At 36.6% G+C, this 21,399-nt stretch overlaps 1 protein-coding gene across 1 annotated transcript in view; it reads left to right on the top strand.

Moving 5' to 3' along the window:
* Nucleotides 1–21,399, top strand: part of LOC108637478 (CUB and sushi domain-containing protein 3-like) — a 207,682-nt gene that overhangs the window by 163,308 nt on the left and 22,975 nt on the right. Inside the window, exon 5 of the mRNA XM_018058092.1 lies at nucleotides 9,584–9,687. Coding sequence (XP_017913581.1) covers nucleotides 9,584–9,687 — 104 coding nt within the window. The remainder of the gene's footprint in view (nucleotides 1–9,583; nucleotides 9,688–21,399) is intronic.

The raw sequence follows: 21,399 nt of genomic DNA, 5'->3' as shown, positions 1-21,399 counted from the left end.
GTTTAAATGCCACCTAGTTCATATTTTGTTATAGAAGCCCCAACCTACTGAAATGGGTATTTTTTTTAGCTCCTTGAATTTAAAGAAATTTCAGTTAAAATGCTGGATGGAAATGAATCTTCAGAAATCAAGAACAGCAAACTCTGGGGAAGAGAGAGAGTTTGATTTCCAGAATTACCACATTATGATATGCAAATAGCTAGTTTTCAGCCACAACAAAGAAAATCACAATGTATGCAAAGAAACAAGAGAATATGGTCATTCAAAGGAACAAAATAAACTGACAGAAAATATCCCTGAAGACATTCAGTCATTGAAATTATTATACACAAATAAAAAGCAATTGCATTAATTATGCACAAACAGCATGATTTTTGATAAATGAATAAAATGATATATGAATAAATGAAAATATCAATAAGATATTAATTGTAAAAATGAAACCAAGTAGAAATTCTAGAGCTTTAAACTATAATAAGTGAAATTTAAAAAGAGAAATACTAGAGGGTTTTGATAATTGGTGTGATCAGCAGAAGAAAGAATTAGTAAACTAAGATAGAATGGTTGAAATTAAGTCTGAAGAACAAAAAATTAAATAATAAATGGAAGGAACCAAAGGGACTGTGGAATATGAGCAAATGGACAACAAATGTGTTATAGGACTCTCAGGCGAAGAAGATAGAAATAACTGTATAGAAACAATATTTGAAGGAAATAATGACAAAAAAGTTCACAAATTTGAAAGAAATGTGAATCTATCCATTCATGAGGCTCAGCAAACTCTATGTAGGATAAGCTTAAACTTATCCATCAGTTCAGTTCAGTTGCTCAGTCGTGTCCAACTCTTTGTGACCCCATGAATCGCAGCACGCTGGGCCTCCCTGTCCATCACCAACTCCCAGAGTTCACTCACACTCACATCCATCGAGTCAGTGATGCCATTCACCCATCTCATCCTCTGTTGTCCCCTTCTCCTCCTGCCCCCAATCCCTCCCAGCATCAGAGTCTTTTCCAATGAGTCAACTCTTCACATGAGGTAGCCAAGGTACTGGAGTTTCAGCTTTAGCATCATTTCCTCCAAAGAAATGCCAGAGCTGATCTCCTTCAGAATGGACTGGTTGGATCTCCTTGTAGTCGAAGGGATTCTCAAGAGTCTTCTCCAACACTACAGTTCAAAAGCATCAATTCTTCGGCACTCAGCTTTCTTCACAGTCCAACTCTCACATCCATACTTGACCACTGGAAAAACCATAGCCTTGACTAGACGGACCTTTGTTGGCAAAGTAATGTCTCTGCTTTTCAATATGCTGTCTAGGTTGGTCATTACTTTTCCTCCAAGGAGTAAGCGTCTTTAATTTCATGGCTGCAGTTACCATCTGCAGTGATTTTGGAGCCCAAAAAAATAAAGTCTGACACTGTTTCCACTGTTTCCTCATCTATTTGCCATGAAGTGATGGGACCAGATGCCATGATCTTAGTTTTCTGAATGTTGAGCTTTAAGCAAACTTTTTCACTCTCCACTTTCACTTTCATCAAGAGGCTTTTTAGTTCTTCTTCACTTTCTGCCATAAGGGTGGTGTCATCTGCATATCTGAGGTTATTGATATTTCTCCCGGCAATCTTGATTCCAGCTTGTGCTTCTCCCAGCCCAGTGTTTCTCATGATGTACTCTGCATAGAAGTTAAATAAGCAGGGTGACGATATACAGCCTTGACGTGCTCATTTTCCTATTTGGAACCAGTCTGTTGTTCCGTGTCTAGTTCCAACTGTTTCTTCCTGACCTGCATATAGGTTTCTCAAGAGGCAGGTCAGGTGGTCTGGTATTTCTGTCTCTTTCAGAATTTTCCATAGTTTATTGTGATCCACACAGTCAAAGTCTCTGGCATAGTCAATAAAACAGAAATAGATGTTTTTCTGGAACTCTCTTGCTTCGTCAGTGATCCAGTGGATGTTGGCAGTTTCCCTAAACATATTATAGTCCTATTGTTGAAGGATAAAAACATAGAGAATCTTGAAAGCGGTGGGGGGAAAGTGACTCTTTCAGAAATCCTAAAAATATTAACAGTTGATTTCTGAAAGAAGAAGAAAAGATGCTGAAACACAAGGAAAAAAAAATCTTTTAACAATGAAAACAAAATTGTCAACCAATAATCCTGTATCTGCCCACCAAAACTCCTTCAGAGAGGAAGGAGAAATCAAGATATTTTCAGATAAACAAAGCTAAGAGAGTACAGAACTAAACCCTCCGATCCATAATCAGTCTTTGACAGAGGTGCCAAAACCATTCAATGGGGAGAGAATTCAGGGATACCTTGGAGATAATGTGTGTTCAGCTTTAACTAAATAAAATAAATACCATAGTAAATTGAGTCCCACAACTTTTTATTTTGTTTCATTTTGCAGTGTATATAATAGTTATGTTTACAGTATCAGTTCAGTTCAGTCACTCAGTCGTGTCCGACTTTTGCGACCCCATGAACTGTAGCATGCCAGGCCTCCCAGTCCAACACCAACTTCCAGAGTCCACCCAAACCCGTGTCCATTGAGTCGGTGATGCCACCCAACCTTCTCATCCTCTGTCGTCCCCTTCTTCTACCCTCAATCTTCCCCAGCATCAGGGTCTTTTCAAATGAGTCATCTCTTCGCATCAGGTGGCCAGTGTATTGGAGTTTCAGCTTCAGCATCAGTCGTTCCAATTAATATTCAGGACTGATTTTCTTTAGAATGAACTGGTTGGATCTCCTTGCAGTTGAAGGGACTCTCAAGAGTCTTCTGCAGCACCACAGTTCAAAAGCATCAATTCTTTGGCACTCAGCTTTCCTTATAGTCCAACTCTCACTTCCATACGTGACCACTGGAAAAACCATAGCCTTGACTAGATGGGCCTTTGTTGACAAAGTAATGTCTCTGCTTTTCAATATGTTATCTAGGTTGGTCATAGCTTTCCTTCCAAGGAGTAGGCGTCTTTTAATTTCATGGCTGCAATCACCATCTGCAGTGGTTTTGAAGCCCCAAAAAATAAAGTCAGCCACTGTTTCCAGTGTTTCCCCATCTATCTGCCATGAAGTGCTGGGACCACATGCCATGATCTTAGTTTTCTGAATGTTGAGCTTTAAGCCAACTTTTTCACTCTCCTCTTTCACTTTCATAAAGATGCTCTTTAGTTCTTCTTCGCTTTCTGCCGTACAGGAGAAAAACTATTAAAAATTCCAACATATGGGCTGAACAACATGCTGATGAATAACCAACAAATCACAGAAGAATTCAAAAAAGAAATAAAAATGTTCATAGAAACGAATGAAAATGAAAACACAATAACCCCAAACCTGTGGGAAACTGCAAAAGCTGTGCTAAGAGGAAAGCTCATAGCAATACAGACATACCTCAAGAAACAAGAAAAAAATCAAATAACCTAACTCTACGCTTAAAGCAACTAGAAAAGGAAGAAATGAAGAAACCCAGGGTAGTGGAAGGAAAGAAATCTTAAAAATTAGGGCAGAAATAAATGCAAAAGAAACAAAAGAGACTATAGCAAAAATCAACCAAGCCAAAAGCTGGTTCTTTGAGAGGATAAATAAAATTGACAAACCATTAGCCATACTCATCAAAAAACAAAAGGAGAAAAATCAAATCAATAAAATTAGAAACGAAAATGGAGAGATCACAACAGACAACATAGAAATACAAAGGATCATTAGAGACTACTATTAGCAATTTCTTTTTTTTTGTTATAAAATATTGTTATTTTATTTTCTTAAAATACCACACTATTGAAGTTTGCCACATTGATTGACTCTTCCTTTCACCAGTGATTTCTCTGTAGCAGGCAATGTGTTTGATAGCATTTTATCCACAGTACTTTTCAAAATTGACTTAATTCTCAAATACTACTACTGCTTTATCAAATAAGTTTTTATACTCTAAATTCTTTGTTTTCATTTAACAATTTTCAGAGAATCTTCACCAAGAAGGGATTTCATCATGTTCTTTGCTCATCCATAAGAAGCAACTCCTCATCATAAAGTTTTACCATGAAATTGTAGCGTTTCAGTTCCATCTTCAGGTTCAATTTCTAGTTATAGTTCTCTTGGTGTTTTTATCACATCTGCAGTGACATCCTCCACTGAAGTTTGTAATCAACTTCTTCCAAACTTAATGTTGATATTTTGCTCTTCCCATGAATCACAAATGTTCTTAAAGACATCTAGAATGGTGAATCCTTTACAGAAAGGTTTTAATTTACTTTACCCAGATCTATCAGAGAATTTACTTTACCCAGATCTATTCAGAGGAATCATCATCTATGTCAGATATAGCCTTATAAAATGTTTTTCTTAAATAATAAGACTTGAAAATCAAAATTACTCCTTCATACATGGGCTGCAGAATGGCTGTTGTTTTAGCAGACATGACAACATTAATCTTGTTTTACAGTTTCATCAGAGCTCTTAAGTGACCAGCTGCACTGTCAATAAACAATAGTATTTTAAAATAGATCTTTTTCTTTCCTGAGCAGTAAGTCTTAACAGTGGACTGACAATATTCAGTAAACTGTATTGTAAATGGGTGTGCTATTTTCAGACTTTACTGTTCCATTTATAGAGCACAGACAAAATAGATTTGGCATAATTCTTAAGAATTCTAGGATTTTCAGAACAGTAAATCATTATTGGCTTCAAATCAGCTACCTATACCCTTAACATCAAGAAGGAAATGGCAATCCACTCCAGTATTCTTTCCTGGAGAATCCTCTGGAAGAGGAGCCTGGCAGGCTATAGTCCATGGAGTCACAAAGAGTCGAACATGACTGAGCAACTAAACACCATACCCTTAATGAGCGAGTCAGTTTGCACGTTGAAGCCAGGCATTGACTTCTCCTCTCTAGCTATAAAAATCCTAAATAGCATCTTCTTCTAACACAGGCTTCCCTTGTGGCTCAGCTGGTAAAGAATCCACCTGCAATGCAGGAGACCTGGATTCAATCCCTGGGTTGGAAAGATCCCCTAGAGAAGGGAAAGGCTACCCACTCCAGTATTCTGGCCTGGAGAATTCCATGGACTGTATATAACCCATGGGGGTCACAAAAAGTCAGACACGATTGAGCAACTTTCACTTCACTCCTCTTCCAACAAAGGCAACTGTTTTGTCTACACTGAAAATCTATTGTTTACTGTAACCACCTTCATTAATTGTCTTAGCAAGATCTTCTGGATAATTTGCTGCGACTTCTGCTGTTTATCTTGTACTTCTATATTATGGAGATGACTCTTTTTCCTTAAACCTTATGAACCAACCTCTGCTAGCTTCAAACTTTTCTCTGCTGCTTACTCAATTCTCTGAACCTTCATGAGACTTGATGAGAGTTTAGGGCCTTATTCTGAATTAGACTTTGGTTTTGAGAATGTTGTGACTGGTTTCAGCTTCTATTCAGGCCACTAAAAGTTGCTCCATATCAGTAATAAAGCTGTTTCACTTTCTTATCAGCCATGTGTACATTAGACTAGCATTTTTAATTTCCTTCAAGAACAGCTTCTTTACATTTACAACTTGCAACTAATGCAAGAGGCCTAACTTTCAGCCTGTCTTGATTGTAGACATTCATTTCTCACTAACCTAACCTTAATCATTTCTAGTTTTTGATTTAAAATGAGGTATGTGGGACTCCTCTTTATACTTGGGCACTTAAAACCATTGTAGTGTTACTAGTTGGCCTAATTTCAGTGTTATTGTCTCTCAGGGAATAGGGAGGCTCAAAGAGAAAGATAAAGATGAGGAAGAGCCTGTCAGTTGAGCAATCAGAATACATTTTACGTTTATCATTTAAGTTTACAGTTTTAAGTGAGTATGGTTTGTAGCTACCCAAAACCATTACAAAGTAACATCAAAAGTCACTAGCACAGATAACCATAACAAATGTAATAGTAATAAAAACATTTGAAATATTGTGATAAATACCAAAACATGACACAAAGACATAAAGTATACAAATACTGTTTTAAAGGAAATGATAATGATAGGCTTGCTTAACACAGTTTTGCCACAGAACTTCAGTTGGTAAAATATACAATATCTGTCAATCACAATAAAGCAAAGTGCAATACGGTGAGGTTTACTTGTAGTTGGGCTTCCCTGGTGGCTCAGATGGTAAAGAGTTCACCTGCAATGCAGGAGATTCAATAAATGGTGCTTGTAACGTTGGATAGCCACATGCAGAAAGAATGAAATTTGATTCTTACTTGTACTGTATACAACAGTTAAATCAGAATGGATCAAAAACCTAAATTTAAGTGCCTAAAGTGTAAAATTCATAGAAGAAAAAAGAAAAAATAACATGATATGGGATTTTGCAATGGCTTCTTAAATATGACACAAAAACACAAGCAACAGCAACAAAAAATAAATAAAAGTGGACTTCATTAAAATTTTTGAGGCATCAAAGCACACTATCATAAGAATGGAAGGATAATTCACACAATGGGAGAAAATATTTGCAAACAATATAGCTGATATAGGCAATTAATAAGCAATTAATATCTAGAATATGTAAAGAGCTCTTATAATTCAGCAACAATATATCAAATGACTTAATTTTAAAAGAGGTAAAACAATAGAATAAAGGACTCAAGTAGACAGTTACCAAAAACATATGCAGATGGCTAATAAGTACATGAAAAGATGTTCAACATCATTAATTAGAGTGATGAAATTAAATCCACAGTAAGCTACAACTTTATACCTACTAGAATGGATATAATAAAAACAAAACAAAAAGCAGTGAGGTATATAGAGAAGTTGGAACCCTCATGAATTCCTGGTAGAAATTTTGAATGTTCAAAAGTTCTGGAAAACAGCTTGGTAGTTCTTCAAAATGTTAAATTTATGACCCAGTAATTTCACCCCTAGGCATATATACAATAATTGAAAACAGAGATTCAAAATAAGTACTTTCACACCAATCTACATAATAACAATACTCTTCATAGGTTAAAGATGGAAGCATGCCAAGTGTCCATCAACTGAATAATGGTTAAACCAAATTAGGTATAAATGTACAATGGACTTTATTTCCTGTGACAGTGACAGTCTTTTTCTTGGGTTTCAAAATCATTGCTGATGGTGACTGCAGCCATGAAATTAAAAGACGCTTTTCCTTGGATGAAAAGTTATGACAAACCTAGAGAGCATATTGAAAAGAAGAGATGTTACTTTGCTGGCAAAGGTCTGTATAGTCAAAGCAATGGTTTTTCCAGTAGTCATGTATAGATGTGAGAATTGGACCATAAAGAAGGTTGAGCACTGAAGAACTGATGTTTTCAAACTGTAGTATTGGGCTTCCCTTGTGGCTCAGCTGGTAAAGAATCTGCCTGCAATGTGGGAGACCTGAGTTCGATCTGTGGGTTGGGAAGATCCCCTGGAGAAGGGAAAGGCTACCCACTCCAGTTTTCTGGCCTGGAGAATTCCAGGACTGTATAGTCCATGGGGTTGCAAAGAGTCGGACATGACTGAGCAACTTTCACTTTCACACGTGAGTCCCTGGGACTGCAGGGAGTATGAACCATTCAATCCTAAAGGAAATTAATCTGAAATATTCATTGGAAGGACTGACGATGAAGCTGAAGCTCCAACACTTTGGCCACCTGATGTGAAGATCTGACTCATTAGAAAAGATCCTGATGCTGGGAAAGATTGGAGGCAGGAGGAGAAGGGGATGACAGGGACAAGATGGTTGGATGACATCACTGACTCAGTGGACATGAGTTTGAGCAAGTTCCAGGAGATGGTGAAAGACAGGGAAGCCTGGCATGCTGCAGTATATGGGTTCACAAAGAGTCAGACACAACTGAATGACTGAACAACAAACAAATGGACTGTTATTCAACAATAAAAGGAATGAAGTTCTGATACACACTCTACAATGCAGATGAACCTTGAATACTTTGCTTAGTGAAGTAAATCAGACACAAAAGGGCAAATATTGTGTTATTCTACTTGCATAAAATATCTGGAATATGCAAATTTGTAGGGTTAGAAAGCATATTGGAAGTTTCCAGGATAAGGGGGAAAAGGGAAAACGGGGAGTTATTGCTTAACGGTAACAGGTTTTGGTTTTGTATGATGGAAAACTTTTCAGAAAAAGACAGTACTGATGGTTCAGAAAACCTGAAAAGAAACATAAATGGCAAACATAAAAAGATAATTTGATTACTAATGAAGAAAATGCAAAAAAAAAAGCTTCACTTTTTATACCCTCTAGATTTGTAGAACTAATGAAATAGAGTGTACACAAGTTGTGGACATTTAAAGTGATAAGATAGTTTTCAAATCATATGGCACGATATTTTGAAATTTAATTTTGACTGTTATTACTCCCAATTTTTACTCAAAAGTACACACTTAATGTAGAGATATACTTGTACATTTGAGCCAGAAATAACCATGTTGCTTATTATAGCAAAAGCAATGGGAACAACTTAATCTCTATTAATAGGAAATTATTAATTGAGAGTACTTATATTTAACTCAATGTAGAATAGGCAAACCTTTTCTTTTAAATCATAGCCATTTAAAATTGTGTTTTTATATATTCTGTATTAAATATTACCAAAACAAATGTTTTAATTAATGCTAATAAAAATAATTTTAAAAAATCAAGAAATAGATGTAATAAAAAAATGTTTTTTGTTAAAAAGGTAAAAATAGGATGTGGAATCTTTCATATTTTAAATAATTTTTAAAAATTAAGGCCTTTTTCATTTTTCTCTAGCACTGTTGTAGCCTCAGCTCTTCTGAAACTATTATAAATTACTTTTTGCTCTAAGCATAGTTATTTATAGAACAATATTTCTGTAATTTCTTCTGTACAGATTCTTAATTAAATTATTCCCTAAAATGTTATATGGGGTTCTGAATTTAAGAATTTCAATTTAATTAAATATGAACTTTTACATAAATATATAAACAATAAAAAAGAACATGATTCTATTTTGATAAGAGCTATTATTAAATTGCTTATCATGATATAATATGTCTCCCAAAGAACTGTGCTGCCAGTTTTGCTGGAAAGATATAATATAAATTAGGGATTCTATTACCAAAGTATATACAAAAATAATCCTGATGCCTTTAAATTTAGTGATCTAGGTTCAAATTTAGTTCTAACATTTTTTAAGCTTTACTATCTAGTGGCAATTTTATACTCTATGCTTTTCCATGCTAGCTTATTTTTATTTATAGTAAACCACTCTCCACCTACATGTGCTTTTTATAAAACCTTCTCAAGTTAGATTTACATTCAAATTCCTCAGATAAGAATGTTCTATAAACAGAAACTATGTTATATCATTCAAAAATTATTACAGAAGGCATGATACTATAAATAAAAATTATAATTATAATGATTGAACATTATAAATATTCTCATATGATTTCTGTCATAGTATGAAATTCTTATATAGATAGCTATGGACATGTAGATATATAATATGTCTGCAGGGCATTTTAATGTTTTTTTGCCTTTGTTCTCTTGTTTGCTTTTAATATATGATGAGATACATTTGAGATACTTGTTTCTGTTCATTGGTAGGTTATCCAGATAAATTTTGAAGAATTCGATCTGGAAATTGGCTATGATACCTTGACAATTGGTGATGGGGGTGAAGTTGGAGACCCAAGGACAGTGCTCCAAGTGTAAGTTCTCAATGTTTCTTTCTTGACTTAGCCTGTCAGTTACTTGTCAAATTTTACCTTTTTTTTTTTTTGCCCACTGATTCTTCTCAATACCTCCAACAGAAGGAGCATAGTATATTATATATTATCATCAATCTGCATATAGTATATTTATTAGCCCTTTTAAATAAGGCTTAATATACTTGATCCACACATAGTTACTTAGAATCCATTGCCAGAAAGGGGCCTAGGGTGAAGCTACAGACAGGCTGATTGGTCTTATTTTGGAAAATAATTCTACCCTCACAGAGTTATAGAATAAAGTGTTAAAAGAAAAAGTTATTAAATTGATCCCAGAGACAGTACTACTAGTACTAAGAACTGGTGGGTGTTGCTATTTATTGGAGGCATAATCATACCTGGTCATCATCAGTATCTGTGAGAGTTAATCCGTGCTTTGACATGAAGTAGTAGTAGTAGTAGAGAAGTGAATAGCTCTCAGAGTTGAGCTAATATACTAAAAAGGTTCTTAATGTGAAGAAAAAAGAAAAAAGGATGAACTTATATTAAGTAAAGGGAGATGTTAGAAATTTATTGTTCAGTCACTAAGTTGTGTCTTGATTCTTTGTGACCCCATGGGCTGCAGCACACCAAGCCTGCCTGTCCCTCAACCGTCTCCCGGAGTTTGCCCAAGTTCATGTCCAATGAATCAGTGAGGCTATCCAACATCTCATTCTCAGCTTCCCTCCTCCTTCTGCCTTCAGTCTTTCCCAGCATCAGGGTCTTTTCTAATAAGTCAACTGTTCACATCAAGTGGCCAAAGCATTGGAGCGTCAGCTTTGCAAAGCTCAAAACAATAAAGGGCAATGATCTTTACTATAATTTTAGGTACTAAGAGGAAAACCCTTAATATTTTAAATAAGCCATACATTTTCTAAAAGAAAAAGAACTCTGTTAATTTAAAGAACTTCTTTGTAAACATGTCACAGTCCATCATTTTCTGCATTCCTTCTTTTTTTGAGAATTTTGAGCCTGTGCTCATTTGATTTTGATCTTAGTTGCTTCAGAGAAAATCTTCTAAGTATTTTGTTAGTGGGTTTGCTGGGTTTTTTAATTCTTATAAAGGGTAGATGCTGTCTCTATTTCCTTTTATTTTGGAAGATAATGTGAATATATTTTTAAGTAATTTTAAAAACCCTGTGTTGTATGTATCAGACCAAATAGCAGATCGGAAGTATAATTTTAAAAATAGGTTCATAATTGATTTTTAGAGTGGTCCAAAAGTTAGATAGACAACATAATACCAGATAAAGAACAAATATGTTGATGAGAAGTCTTATAATCCCTGTGAATTCAAGTGGAATTAGTTATATCTTACAGACTGAGTATCTGCTACTGGCAGAATGAATGACTAAAAAGTTACATTTTCCTCTTCTCATGTTCCTGTCATCATATTGTCCCTAGTTTACAAAGGAGTTCTACTTCCTCACTTGTAATTCTTTCACTCTGAGAAATTATCTTAATTTTGAAAAGTCTATGTGATTATTTTTGTATTTGTCTGTAACCACAGATATGTTTCTTAAACATGTTTTTCTTCCTCAGAGAAAAATTACATATTTCTGAAAATATAACTCTTTTTTCCTTGGGTAAAGATGACTGCAACAGAACTTAGGTGGCACCTACCTCCTGTGTACATGTGTGTTCAGTAGTGAGCACTGACTCTTTGTAACCCCATGGACTATATCCTGCCAGGATCCTCTGTCCATGGAATTCTCCAGGAGAGAATATTTGAGTGAGTTGCCATTTCCTCCTCCAGGGGATCTTCCTGACTCAGGGACCAAATTTGCATCTCCTCCGTTGACAGGTGGATTCTTTACTGCTGAGCCACCTGAGAGGCCCCAGCTACCTCCTAAAGGTGTTCAGATAAAAGTCATTTGACTAGCTAACAGAGATTTTACAAAATTGAAATTAGATAAAAATTTCTTTGAACTCCAAGACTCTATGATAAGAGAACCTAATAGAATTGTATCCACTCAAACTGCTGCTGTTTTTGTTCAGTTGCTAAGTCGTCCTGGATTGCAGCATGCCAGGCTCCTTTGACCTCCATTATCTCCTGAAGTTTACTCAGATTTATGTCCATTGAGTCAGTGATGCTGTCTAACCATATAATCCTTTGCTGCCCTCTTCTCCTCTTGCCTTGAATCTTTTCCAGCATCGGAGTCTTTTCCAATGAATGGGCTCTTCGCATCAGTTGGCCAAAGTACTGAAGCTTCACCTTCAGCATCAGTCCTTCCAATAAATATTCATTGTTCATTTCCTTAAGGATTGACTGATTTGATCTCCCTGCAGTCCAAAGGACTGTGGCCTTCTCCAGCACCACCATTCAAAAGCATCGATTTTCAGCACCCTGTCTTCTTTATGGCCCAACTCTCACATCCATACATGACTGTTGGAAAAACTGTCACTTTCACTGTATGGATCTATATCTTAAAAGTGATGTCTCTGCTTTTTAATATGCTGTCTAGGTTTATTATAGCTTTTTTTCCAAGGAGCAAATGTCTTTTAATTTCATGGCTGCAGTCACTGTCCATAGTGACTTTGGAGCCCAAGGAAATAAAATCTGTCACTACTTCTACTTTTTCCCCTTCTATTTGCCATGAAGTGATGAGACTGGATACTATAATTTTAGTTTGTTTAATGCTGAGTTTCAAGTCAGCATTTTCACTCTTTCACCCTCACCAAGAGGCTCTTTAGTTCCTCTTCGCATTCTGCCATTAGAGTGGTATCATCTGCATATCTGAGGTTGTTGCTGTTTCTCCCAGCAATCTTGATTCCAGCCTGGCATTTCCCATGATGTACCGTCTAGTCAAGGCTATGATTTTTCCTGTGGTCATGTATGGATGTGAGAGTTGGACTGTGAAGAAGGCTGAGCGCCAAAGAATTGATGCTTCTGAACTGTGGTGTTGGAGAAGACTCCTGAGAGTCCCTTCAACTGCAAGGAGATCCAACCAGTCCATTCTGAAGGAGATCAGCCCTGGGATTTCTTTGGAAGGAATGATGCTAAAGCTGAAACTCCAGTACTTTGGCCACCTCATGCGAAGAGTTGACTCATTGGAAAAGACTCTGATGCTCGAAGGGATTGGGGGCAGGAGGAGAAGGGGACAACAGAGGATAAGATGGCTGGATGGCATCACTGACCGATGGACGTGAGTCTGAGTGAACTCTGGGAGTTGGTGATGGACAGGGAGGCCTGGCGTGCTGCGATTCATGGGGTCGCAAAGAGTCGGACACGACTGAGCGACTGAACAGAACAGAACAGACTCTGCATACAAGTTAAATAAGCAGGGTGACAATAAACAGCCTTGTCATGCTTCTTTCCCAATTTTAAACCAACCTGTCATTCCATGTCCAGTTCTAACTTTTGCTTCTTGACCCCACAGGTTTCTCATGAGGCAGGTAAGTTGGTCTGGTATTCCCATCTCTTTAAGAATTTTCCAGTTTCTTGTGATCCACATAGTCAAAGACTTAGTGTAGGCAATGAAGCAGAAGTAGATGCTTTTCTGGAGCTCCCTTGCTTTCTCCATGATCCAACAAATGCTGACAACTTGATCTCTGTTTCCTCTGCCTCATTGAAACCCAGCTTGTACATCTGGAAGTTCTAGGTTCATGTGCTTCTGAAGCCTAGCTTGAAGGATTTTGAGCATAATGTTGCTAGTTGTGAAATGAGCACAGTTGTACATTTTCTTTTTGGAACATCAAAGCATGAGGAAGTGGTCCCAGCCCCTGCCTGCACCTGCTGCTAAGTCACTTCAGTCGGGTCCGACTCTGTCCGACCCCAGAGATGGCAGCCCACCAGGCTTCCCCGTCCCTGGGATTCTCCAGGCAAGAACACTGGAGTGGGTTGCCATTTCCTTCTCCAGTGCATGAAAGTGAAAAGTGAAAGTGAAGTCGCTCAGTCGTGTCTGACTCTGTGCGACCCCATAGACTGCAACCCACCAGGCTCCTCTGTCCATGGGATTTTCCAGGCAAGAGTACTGGAGTGCGGTGCCTGCACCTGGTCAGCCTCTATTCCCAAACTCAGCTCTGTCCTTCATGATGCATATAGACTTCCCAGACTATACATTCTAACTGCCCACACCTCCCTGCAAATGGTGCCCACTGGGTCTAAGAGTGCACATATAGTCATGTGTTCTGACCCTGAGAACGTGGACCTGGAAAGAGGCTTATGAGGGTCCAGGAAGCAGGAAATTCCAGGAGTACTAGTTTTCAGGGAGTTGTAGAACAGTACTTTTTAAACAAACCGTAAACTAAAAGATTTGCTTTTATTTTAAATTTGTTTTGCACTGATACTTTTACAAAATGAAACAAAAAAATTAGAAAAAATAAAATAAAAACACATATAAATGCATTTCAGGTTTTTTTAAAGAAATTCACCAGACAAAATTATTATTTCAAATTACTCTAGAAGATTTAGTCCTAATTCCTATTATTTTCTGTTCTTACCATGTTGCAGCTGGAAATTAGTCGATGATCTCCTAGGGGGTGTGGGCAAGCACAACCCTGGGCAAGAGGTGGGCTACAGAATATTCAGAGGAAAGGGTCAAGGAAGGGGTCTATCTTGCCCAAGTTTCAAAATAGTGTTGCATTTTTATTGTTCAGTCATTCAGTCATGTCTGACTCTTTGCGACCCCACAGACTGCAGCACACCAGGCTTCCCTATCTTTCACCATTTCCTGAAGCTTGTTCAAACTCAAAGTATTGCATATGGCATGATAAATTGTCAATAAACTATTTCTTTAAATTAATTTAAAATAATTTATTTGAAATAATGTTCTTCTAATGGGTAAAATAGTCCCCATTTAAACATTTTATTTAGCAATGTATTTACTTGTCTATGTATTCTGTTTTGCATTTTTGTTAAGTGTGATCCATGTGCTAGAGATTTAACTTTTGGAATTAAAACTAATAAATTTACTTAAAAATTTAGATAGCTGAAAGTCAGGAACATAGTAAAACATGGACACTATGTTCATTAAACAGAGACCCATGTAATATCACATTTCAAAGTATTTTTTAAGAGGATGAATTCAGTCTATATATTTAAGTTTATAAGTTCTGGTTAGGTTAATAAACACATGATATCTCAGTTTTTAAAATATTTAACAAATAAAGGAAAAATCCATCCCATTTTATTTACTTTATGGAATTGAATTAAGCATTGGAATTACATGATGCTTCTGTTTCCAGTTTTCTTTTAATATTTAGGCTCTAAAATTTAAAATCGATTGTGATATTCTACTTCATAAAAAATATAGTCTATATAGTCATAACATGTCCAACAGCTAAAATAATCCTCTAAAAATGAATTATGGAAAGTTTTAAAAAATAATTTTTATGATTTCTTTCCCTGAAGTACAAAGCATATCATTTTTGCAATTCAGCAACTTGAAAATAATTTGAGTGTGCTGTATCTGTTTACAATGTAAAATTTAATTCTCAGATATATTGGTAGTATGTTCTAACAGCACTCTTCCCTGGGACATCTTTTTATTTTGAATATGTATGCTTTAAATATACATTCATGTACACACACATGCATACCCTATTTTGTGCTGATATATTTTAAATTAATACTTTCTTTATTTTAATAATATTAAATGCATAATATTCACACTAGCTTTAAGAAAATGTAGCTTTCCTTTTTCTCATAGGTTATTATTATTTCTTTCAGCTCATTGGCCCGTATGTTTGGACAAGCTACTTAGCTGAAGATACAAGTTTTTAAACTAGTCAACAATTTATTCTTTAAAAATGACACCCTGCTGTCAGACTGCTGTATAAGATATTTTCCTTGAGCAAACTTTTCTACAACCAGGGACTTATACCTTTCCAAATTTGTTCTTGTACCTTCTACTCTTAATAATGAAAATCTAAATACTAAGTGACACCATAGGATAATGAAAGAAGGGAATATACTGAATATAACAACAAGGTGATATTTTTAGAAATGGATGGTAACAGTATAAAAAGGACTTAGAAAATAACCATGCAGAAAAATCCTTCACATTTTATATTATAGTTTTTAAAAATCAAGAAAAAAAATATTTTTTCACTGCTTTTATTTCTGCCTTGCACACCTTCTTGTCCTTCTCCATTAAACGCACACACACACACACACACACATTCAATACATGCTCACAGTCATTTAAGTTCCTTGAATGCAGCGACTATTACTCATCTTGGATTTTCCAAAATGCCTAAGGCTTGTGTTAACATTGTTAGGTGTTGCATGAATTATAATAGGAGAGGAAAAATTAAATCTGCATCAAGACACATCAACTGAAACATGCCAGCAGGAGGAAATCTTTGCAAACATTAACAAGGGCATACCATGAGGTGTAGAGCACTATGCAGAGGACTACCTGGTGTATCAGTGCCTTCAGGCTGTTGTAATGGTGTATATATATATATATATAGCATAGACTGAGTGGTTTATAACAACAAATATATTTCTCGCAGTTCTGGAGGCTATGTCAGAGGTCATGGTGGCAGCAGATTTTGTGTCTGCTGGCAACCCACTTTCTGGTTCATAGATGGTCATCTTTTTACTGTGTCCACGTATAGCAGATGGGGGCAGAGTTCTCTCAGGAGCTTCCTATATAAGGACACAGTCATATTCATGAGAGCTTACCTTCGTGACCTAATCACCTATCAAAGTCCCCACCTTCATATAACCTCACATTGGATATTAGGTTTCAACATATAAATTTTGGCAGCAGGGGGACATTTAGTCTCTGGCTTCAGAATTTCAACAGTGTTCACTGATACCACATGCAAGAAAACAATCAAACTGACAGTAGCAGTTGTCTCATGTGGACAAAATTTGATGTGCAGTCATTCAAATGACTTGCTATTGGGCAAAAATAAATGCATGCTCCTGGAGATTCCTTTAGGCTGCAGTATGAAATAATCTCTGTGACATTTGATTACTAGCAACAAAGTGTTAAATAGGAGAGATAATTTATTTTTATGACTCTTCATTATTTCCTCAGTGTGATTATAGTCACATTTTCCATTATGAGAACACTGACGATTTTACTGAAGAAAAAAAAAAAAAGAAAGCAGTTTACTATTATACTTTAGTTTGTTTTGTGAAAATACTGATGATTTTACTGCAGTTTAAGCAATCACTATGGCTTTATTTGCAGAGAAGGCAATGGCACCCCACTCCAGTACTCTCCACCAGGGAAGCCCAATGGCAGCCCACTCCAGGACTCTTGCCTGGCAAATCACATGGATGGAGGAGCCTAGTAGGCTGCAGTCCATGGGGTCTCGAAGAGTCATACACGGCTGAGCGACGTCACTTTCACTTTTCACTTTCATGCATTGGAGAAGGAAATGGCAACTCACTCCAGCGTTCTTGCCTGGAGAATCCCAGGGATGGAGGAGCCTGGTGGGCTGCAGTCTATGGGGTCGCACAGAGTTCAACACGACTGAAGGGACTTAGCAGCAGCAGCAGCATGGCTTTAATTTGGAGTTTTTGTGTATTTATTTTTGTGTTGGATTCAATTGGGACAAATTGTCTTAAGATGCTTTTAGTAGATATTTTTTTCTTCTTCAACAAGAATATTTGTACTATGGTAGGCATTTCAAAAGTGACTATAGAAAACAAATTAAGACAAAATATAGAAAAGGTATGTAAACATATTAGAGTTCTTCCTACAAATGCCAACTATTTTAAGCATAGTACCTTGTTAGAGTGCTAAATATGTAAATGAAGTATCCATAGAAGAGTACAAAGATGTATGTGCTGAGGTCTTGACCTTCAAATCTTTCCTAAAAACAAATATTAATATAGAAATCTCTTTGTATCTGTTATAAGAACTGTTCCAACTACTCTCACATATATTATGCTTTAGAATTAGCTAATAAATTAAAATTTCTGAAACCCAAGACCTTAAGTGAAGCAAAACCCACAATTATTCACTACTCAGTTACCTAATTGAACTAACATACATGTAGTCCCATCATTCCACAGTACTTTATGTATTTCTTAGGCCCCACCTTACACTTTATGGGGTATTATCTTCCCAACCAGGGATCAAATCCACACCTGTTGCGTTGGAAGCACAAAGTCTTAACCACTGGACTGCCAGAGAAGTCCCTGTATTTTAATTCTGAAATCTGTATGTTGTTCTTCTAGTATTTTTATCTATTTTCCTTTCTTTTTCATTTGTTTTTAATTTTCTTCAGACTTACTGAGGTATAATTGATGAAAAAATAAGACATTTTAAATTATACAATGAGATAATTTAATATATGTATTCTTTGTGAAAGGATTCTTCCATCAGATTAATTGACATATGTACTACCACCTTACATATTTACCTTATTTTTTTTTCCAGTGAGAACTTCTAAGTTCTACTTGTAGCAAATTTCAGTTATACAGTTCAGTGTTACCAATTGTAGTTACCGTGTTACACATTAGACTTTCAGATCTTATTCATCTTATAACTAAATATATGTAAACTTTTACAAACTTCTACCTATTTCCGCCACTCTCCAATACCTGGTAGCTCTCTTGTTTCTATGAGTTAAGACTCTTTCACGCTGTCTCTCTCTTTTTTTTTTTTTTGGTGGGGGAATTCCTTCTATGTGAGTCCAAGCAGCATTTGTCTTTCTATATTGACTTATTCCACTTATCATAATGCCTTCCAGGTTCGCCCATGTTGCTGCAAATGACAGGATTTCCTTCTTTTTTTAAGATTGAACCATATTTTAGTGTGTGTGCATGTATAAATTCTCTTAAACTATTCATCTACTGACAGACTGACAGACACTTAGGGTGTTTTCATACCCCTGTAATTGTGATTAATGCTGCAGTAAAATGGGATTATACGTAACTCTTAGATAATGGTTTCATTTCCTTTTGATATCTGTAGCCAGAAGTGAGATTGCTGGATCTTATGGTAGTTTTGTTTGTACTTTATTAAGGAATCTCTATGCTATTTCATAGGGTCTGTATTGGCTTATATCCTCACCAACATTCTACAAGATTTCCTTTTCCTCCACTCCCAAACCAGCATTCGTTACTGCTTGCCTTCTCAGTGTACAAGAGTTCCTTTTTCTCTCCTCTCCACCAGCATTTGTTACTTTCTGCCTTTTTACTAATAGCCATCCCCTAACAGATGTGAGTGAGGTTATGACACTTTTTGCTGTCACTTTAATGGTGATATTCCAGGATGTTTGTTAATCTATCTTTTGTAGCCATCATCATTATCCTCAGTCAATTGTATGTATCCAAAAATGAAGGTATAAACCATCCTTGATACCACTGTATTAAAAGAAAGAATAATAAATCTATTTCTATAAAAGGCAAAAGTTACATATTTGTAAAATACAAAAATATGTTGGAATATAGGACTATTATAGTTTTTATTTCTAATGGATGTACCCATAATGCCTAGTGATTATGAAGAAAATCAGGCATTGAGTCTAAATGAAATTTAATAGAACTTGTCTTTTTATTTTATATTGTACAGGAGTGCTTGAAGGATATTTCTCAGTGCACTTACTTAGAGCTTTAACTCTTATTCTAGCATGAAGGGGCTAACTAGGGAGGTTAGAATGCACTATAAACCCTGAGGTCATTCAGGTTGTAAATAAATACATACTAAAGAAGCTTTTAATAATTAAGTTTAGAGATAATTTGTTTAAAAACATGTACTAAAAACACATAAAAGGTATATGAAGACTTTTCAGAGTTTTTCAAAATGAATTAACTCCTTCCCCTGTGGCCCATAAGGACCCCTTACTGTCAGGGAATGGGTTGGATACAAAGTTGCCTAAAGCAGGTATATCCTATAGTTTGTGTCAAAACCAAAGTCTTTGAAAGCATATTAACATTAATTAGCCTTTGAGACTGGATGCAAAGAGCAGGATTCTAAGTGAGACACTGATTATTCAGAAAATACACTTAAAGTAACCTACCAACCCAGTAACTCCTTTCTTCAAAATGAAGAAAAGAATGAATACATTTTACTATCAGTTCAGTTCAGTCACTCAGTTGTGTCCAATTCTTTGCAACCTCATGAACTGAGCACGCCAGGCCTCCCTGTCCATCAACAACTCCCAGAGTTTACCAAAACTCATGTCCATTGAGTTGGTGATGCCATCCGGCCATCTTGTCCAATGTTGTCCCCTTCTCCCCCTGCCCTCAATCTTTCCCAGCATTAGGGTCTTTTCAAATGAATCAGCTCTTCACATCAGGTGGCCAAAGTATTGGAATTTCAGCATCAATATCAGTCCTTCCAAAGAACACCCAAGACTGATCTCCTTAAGGATGGACTGGCTGGATCTCCATGCAGTCCAAGGGACTCTCAAGAATCTTCTCCAACACCACAATTCAAAAGCATCAATTCTTCGACAGTCAGCTTTCTTTATAGTCCAACGTTCACATCCATACATGACCACTGGAAAAACCATAGCCTTGACTAGATGGACCTTTGTTGACAATGTAATGTCTCTGCTTTTAATATGCTGTCTAGGTTGGTCATTACTTTCCTTTCAAGGAGTAGGCATCTTTTAATTTCATGGCTGCAATCACCACTGCAGTGATTTTAGAGTCCAAAAAATAAAATCAGCCACTGTTTCCACTGTTTCCCCATCTATTTGCCATGAAGGGATGGGACCAGATGCCATGATCTTCGTTTTCTGAATGTTGAGCTTTAAGCCAACATTTACACTCTCCACCTTCACTTTCATCAAGAGGCTCTTTAGTTTCTCTTTGCTTTCTGCCGTAAGGATGGTGTCATCTGCATATCTGAGGTTATTGATATTTCTCCTGGCAATCTTGATTCCAGCTTGTGGTTCTTCCAGCCCAGCATTTCTCATATTGTACTCTGCATATAAGTTAAATAAGCAGGGTGACAATATACAGCCTTGACATACTCCTTTTCCTATTTGGAACCAGTCTGTTGTTCCATGTCCATTTCTAACTACTGCTTCCTGACCTGTAAACAGGTTTCTCAAGAGGCAGGTCAGGTGGTCTGGTATACCCATCTCTTTCAGAATTTTCCAGTTTATTGTGATCCACACAGTCAAAGGCTTTGGCACAGTCAATAAGGCAGAAACGGATGTTTTTCTGGAACTGTCTTGCTTTTTCCATGATCCAGTGGATGTTGGCAATTTGATCTCTTGTTCCTCTGCCTTTTCTAAAACCAGCTTGAACATCTGGTAGTTCACGGTTCGCGTACTGCTGAAGCCTGACTTGGAGAATTTTGAGCATTACTTTGCTAGTGTATGAGATAACTGCAATTGTGTGGTAGTTTGAGCATTCTTTGGCATTACCTGTCTTTGGGATTGGAATGAAAACTGACCTTTTCCAGTCCTGTGGCTGCTGCTGAGTTTTTAAAATTAGCTGGCCTATTGAGTGTAGTACTTTCATAGCATCATCTTTTAGGATTTGAAATAGTTCAACTGGAATTCCATCACCTCCACTAGCTTTGCTCATAATGATGCTTCCTAAGGCACACTTGAGTTCACAATACAGCATGTCTGGGTCTAGGTGAGTGATCACACCATCATGATTATCTGGGTCGTGAAGATCTTTTTTATAGAGTTCTTCTGTGTATTCTTGGCACCTCTTCTTAATATCTCTGCTTCTGTTAGGTCCATACCATTTTCCGGTCCTTTATTGAGCACATCTTTGCATGAAATGTTCCCTTGGTATCT

This window comes from Capra hircus, chromosome 14 (genome assembly GCF_001704415.2).
Source record: "Capra hircus breed San Clemente chromosome 14, ASM170441v1, whole genome shotgun sequence".
NCBI classification, from domain to species: domain Eukaryota; kingdom Metazoa; phylum Chordata; class Mammalia; order Artiodactyla; family Bovidae; genus Capra; species Capra hircus.
This window is presented reverse-complemented; position numbering and strand designations above follow the sequence as displayed.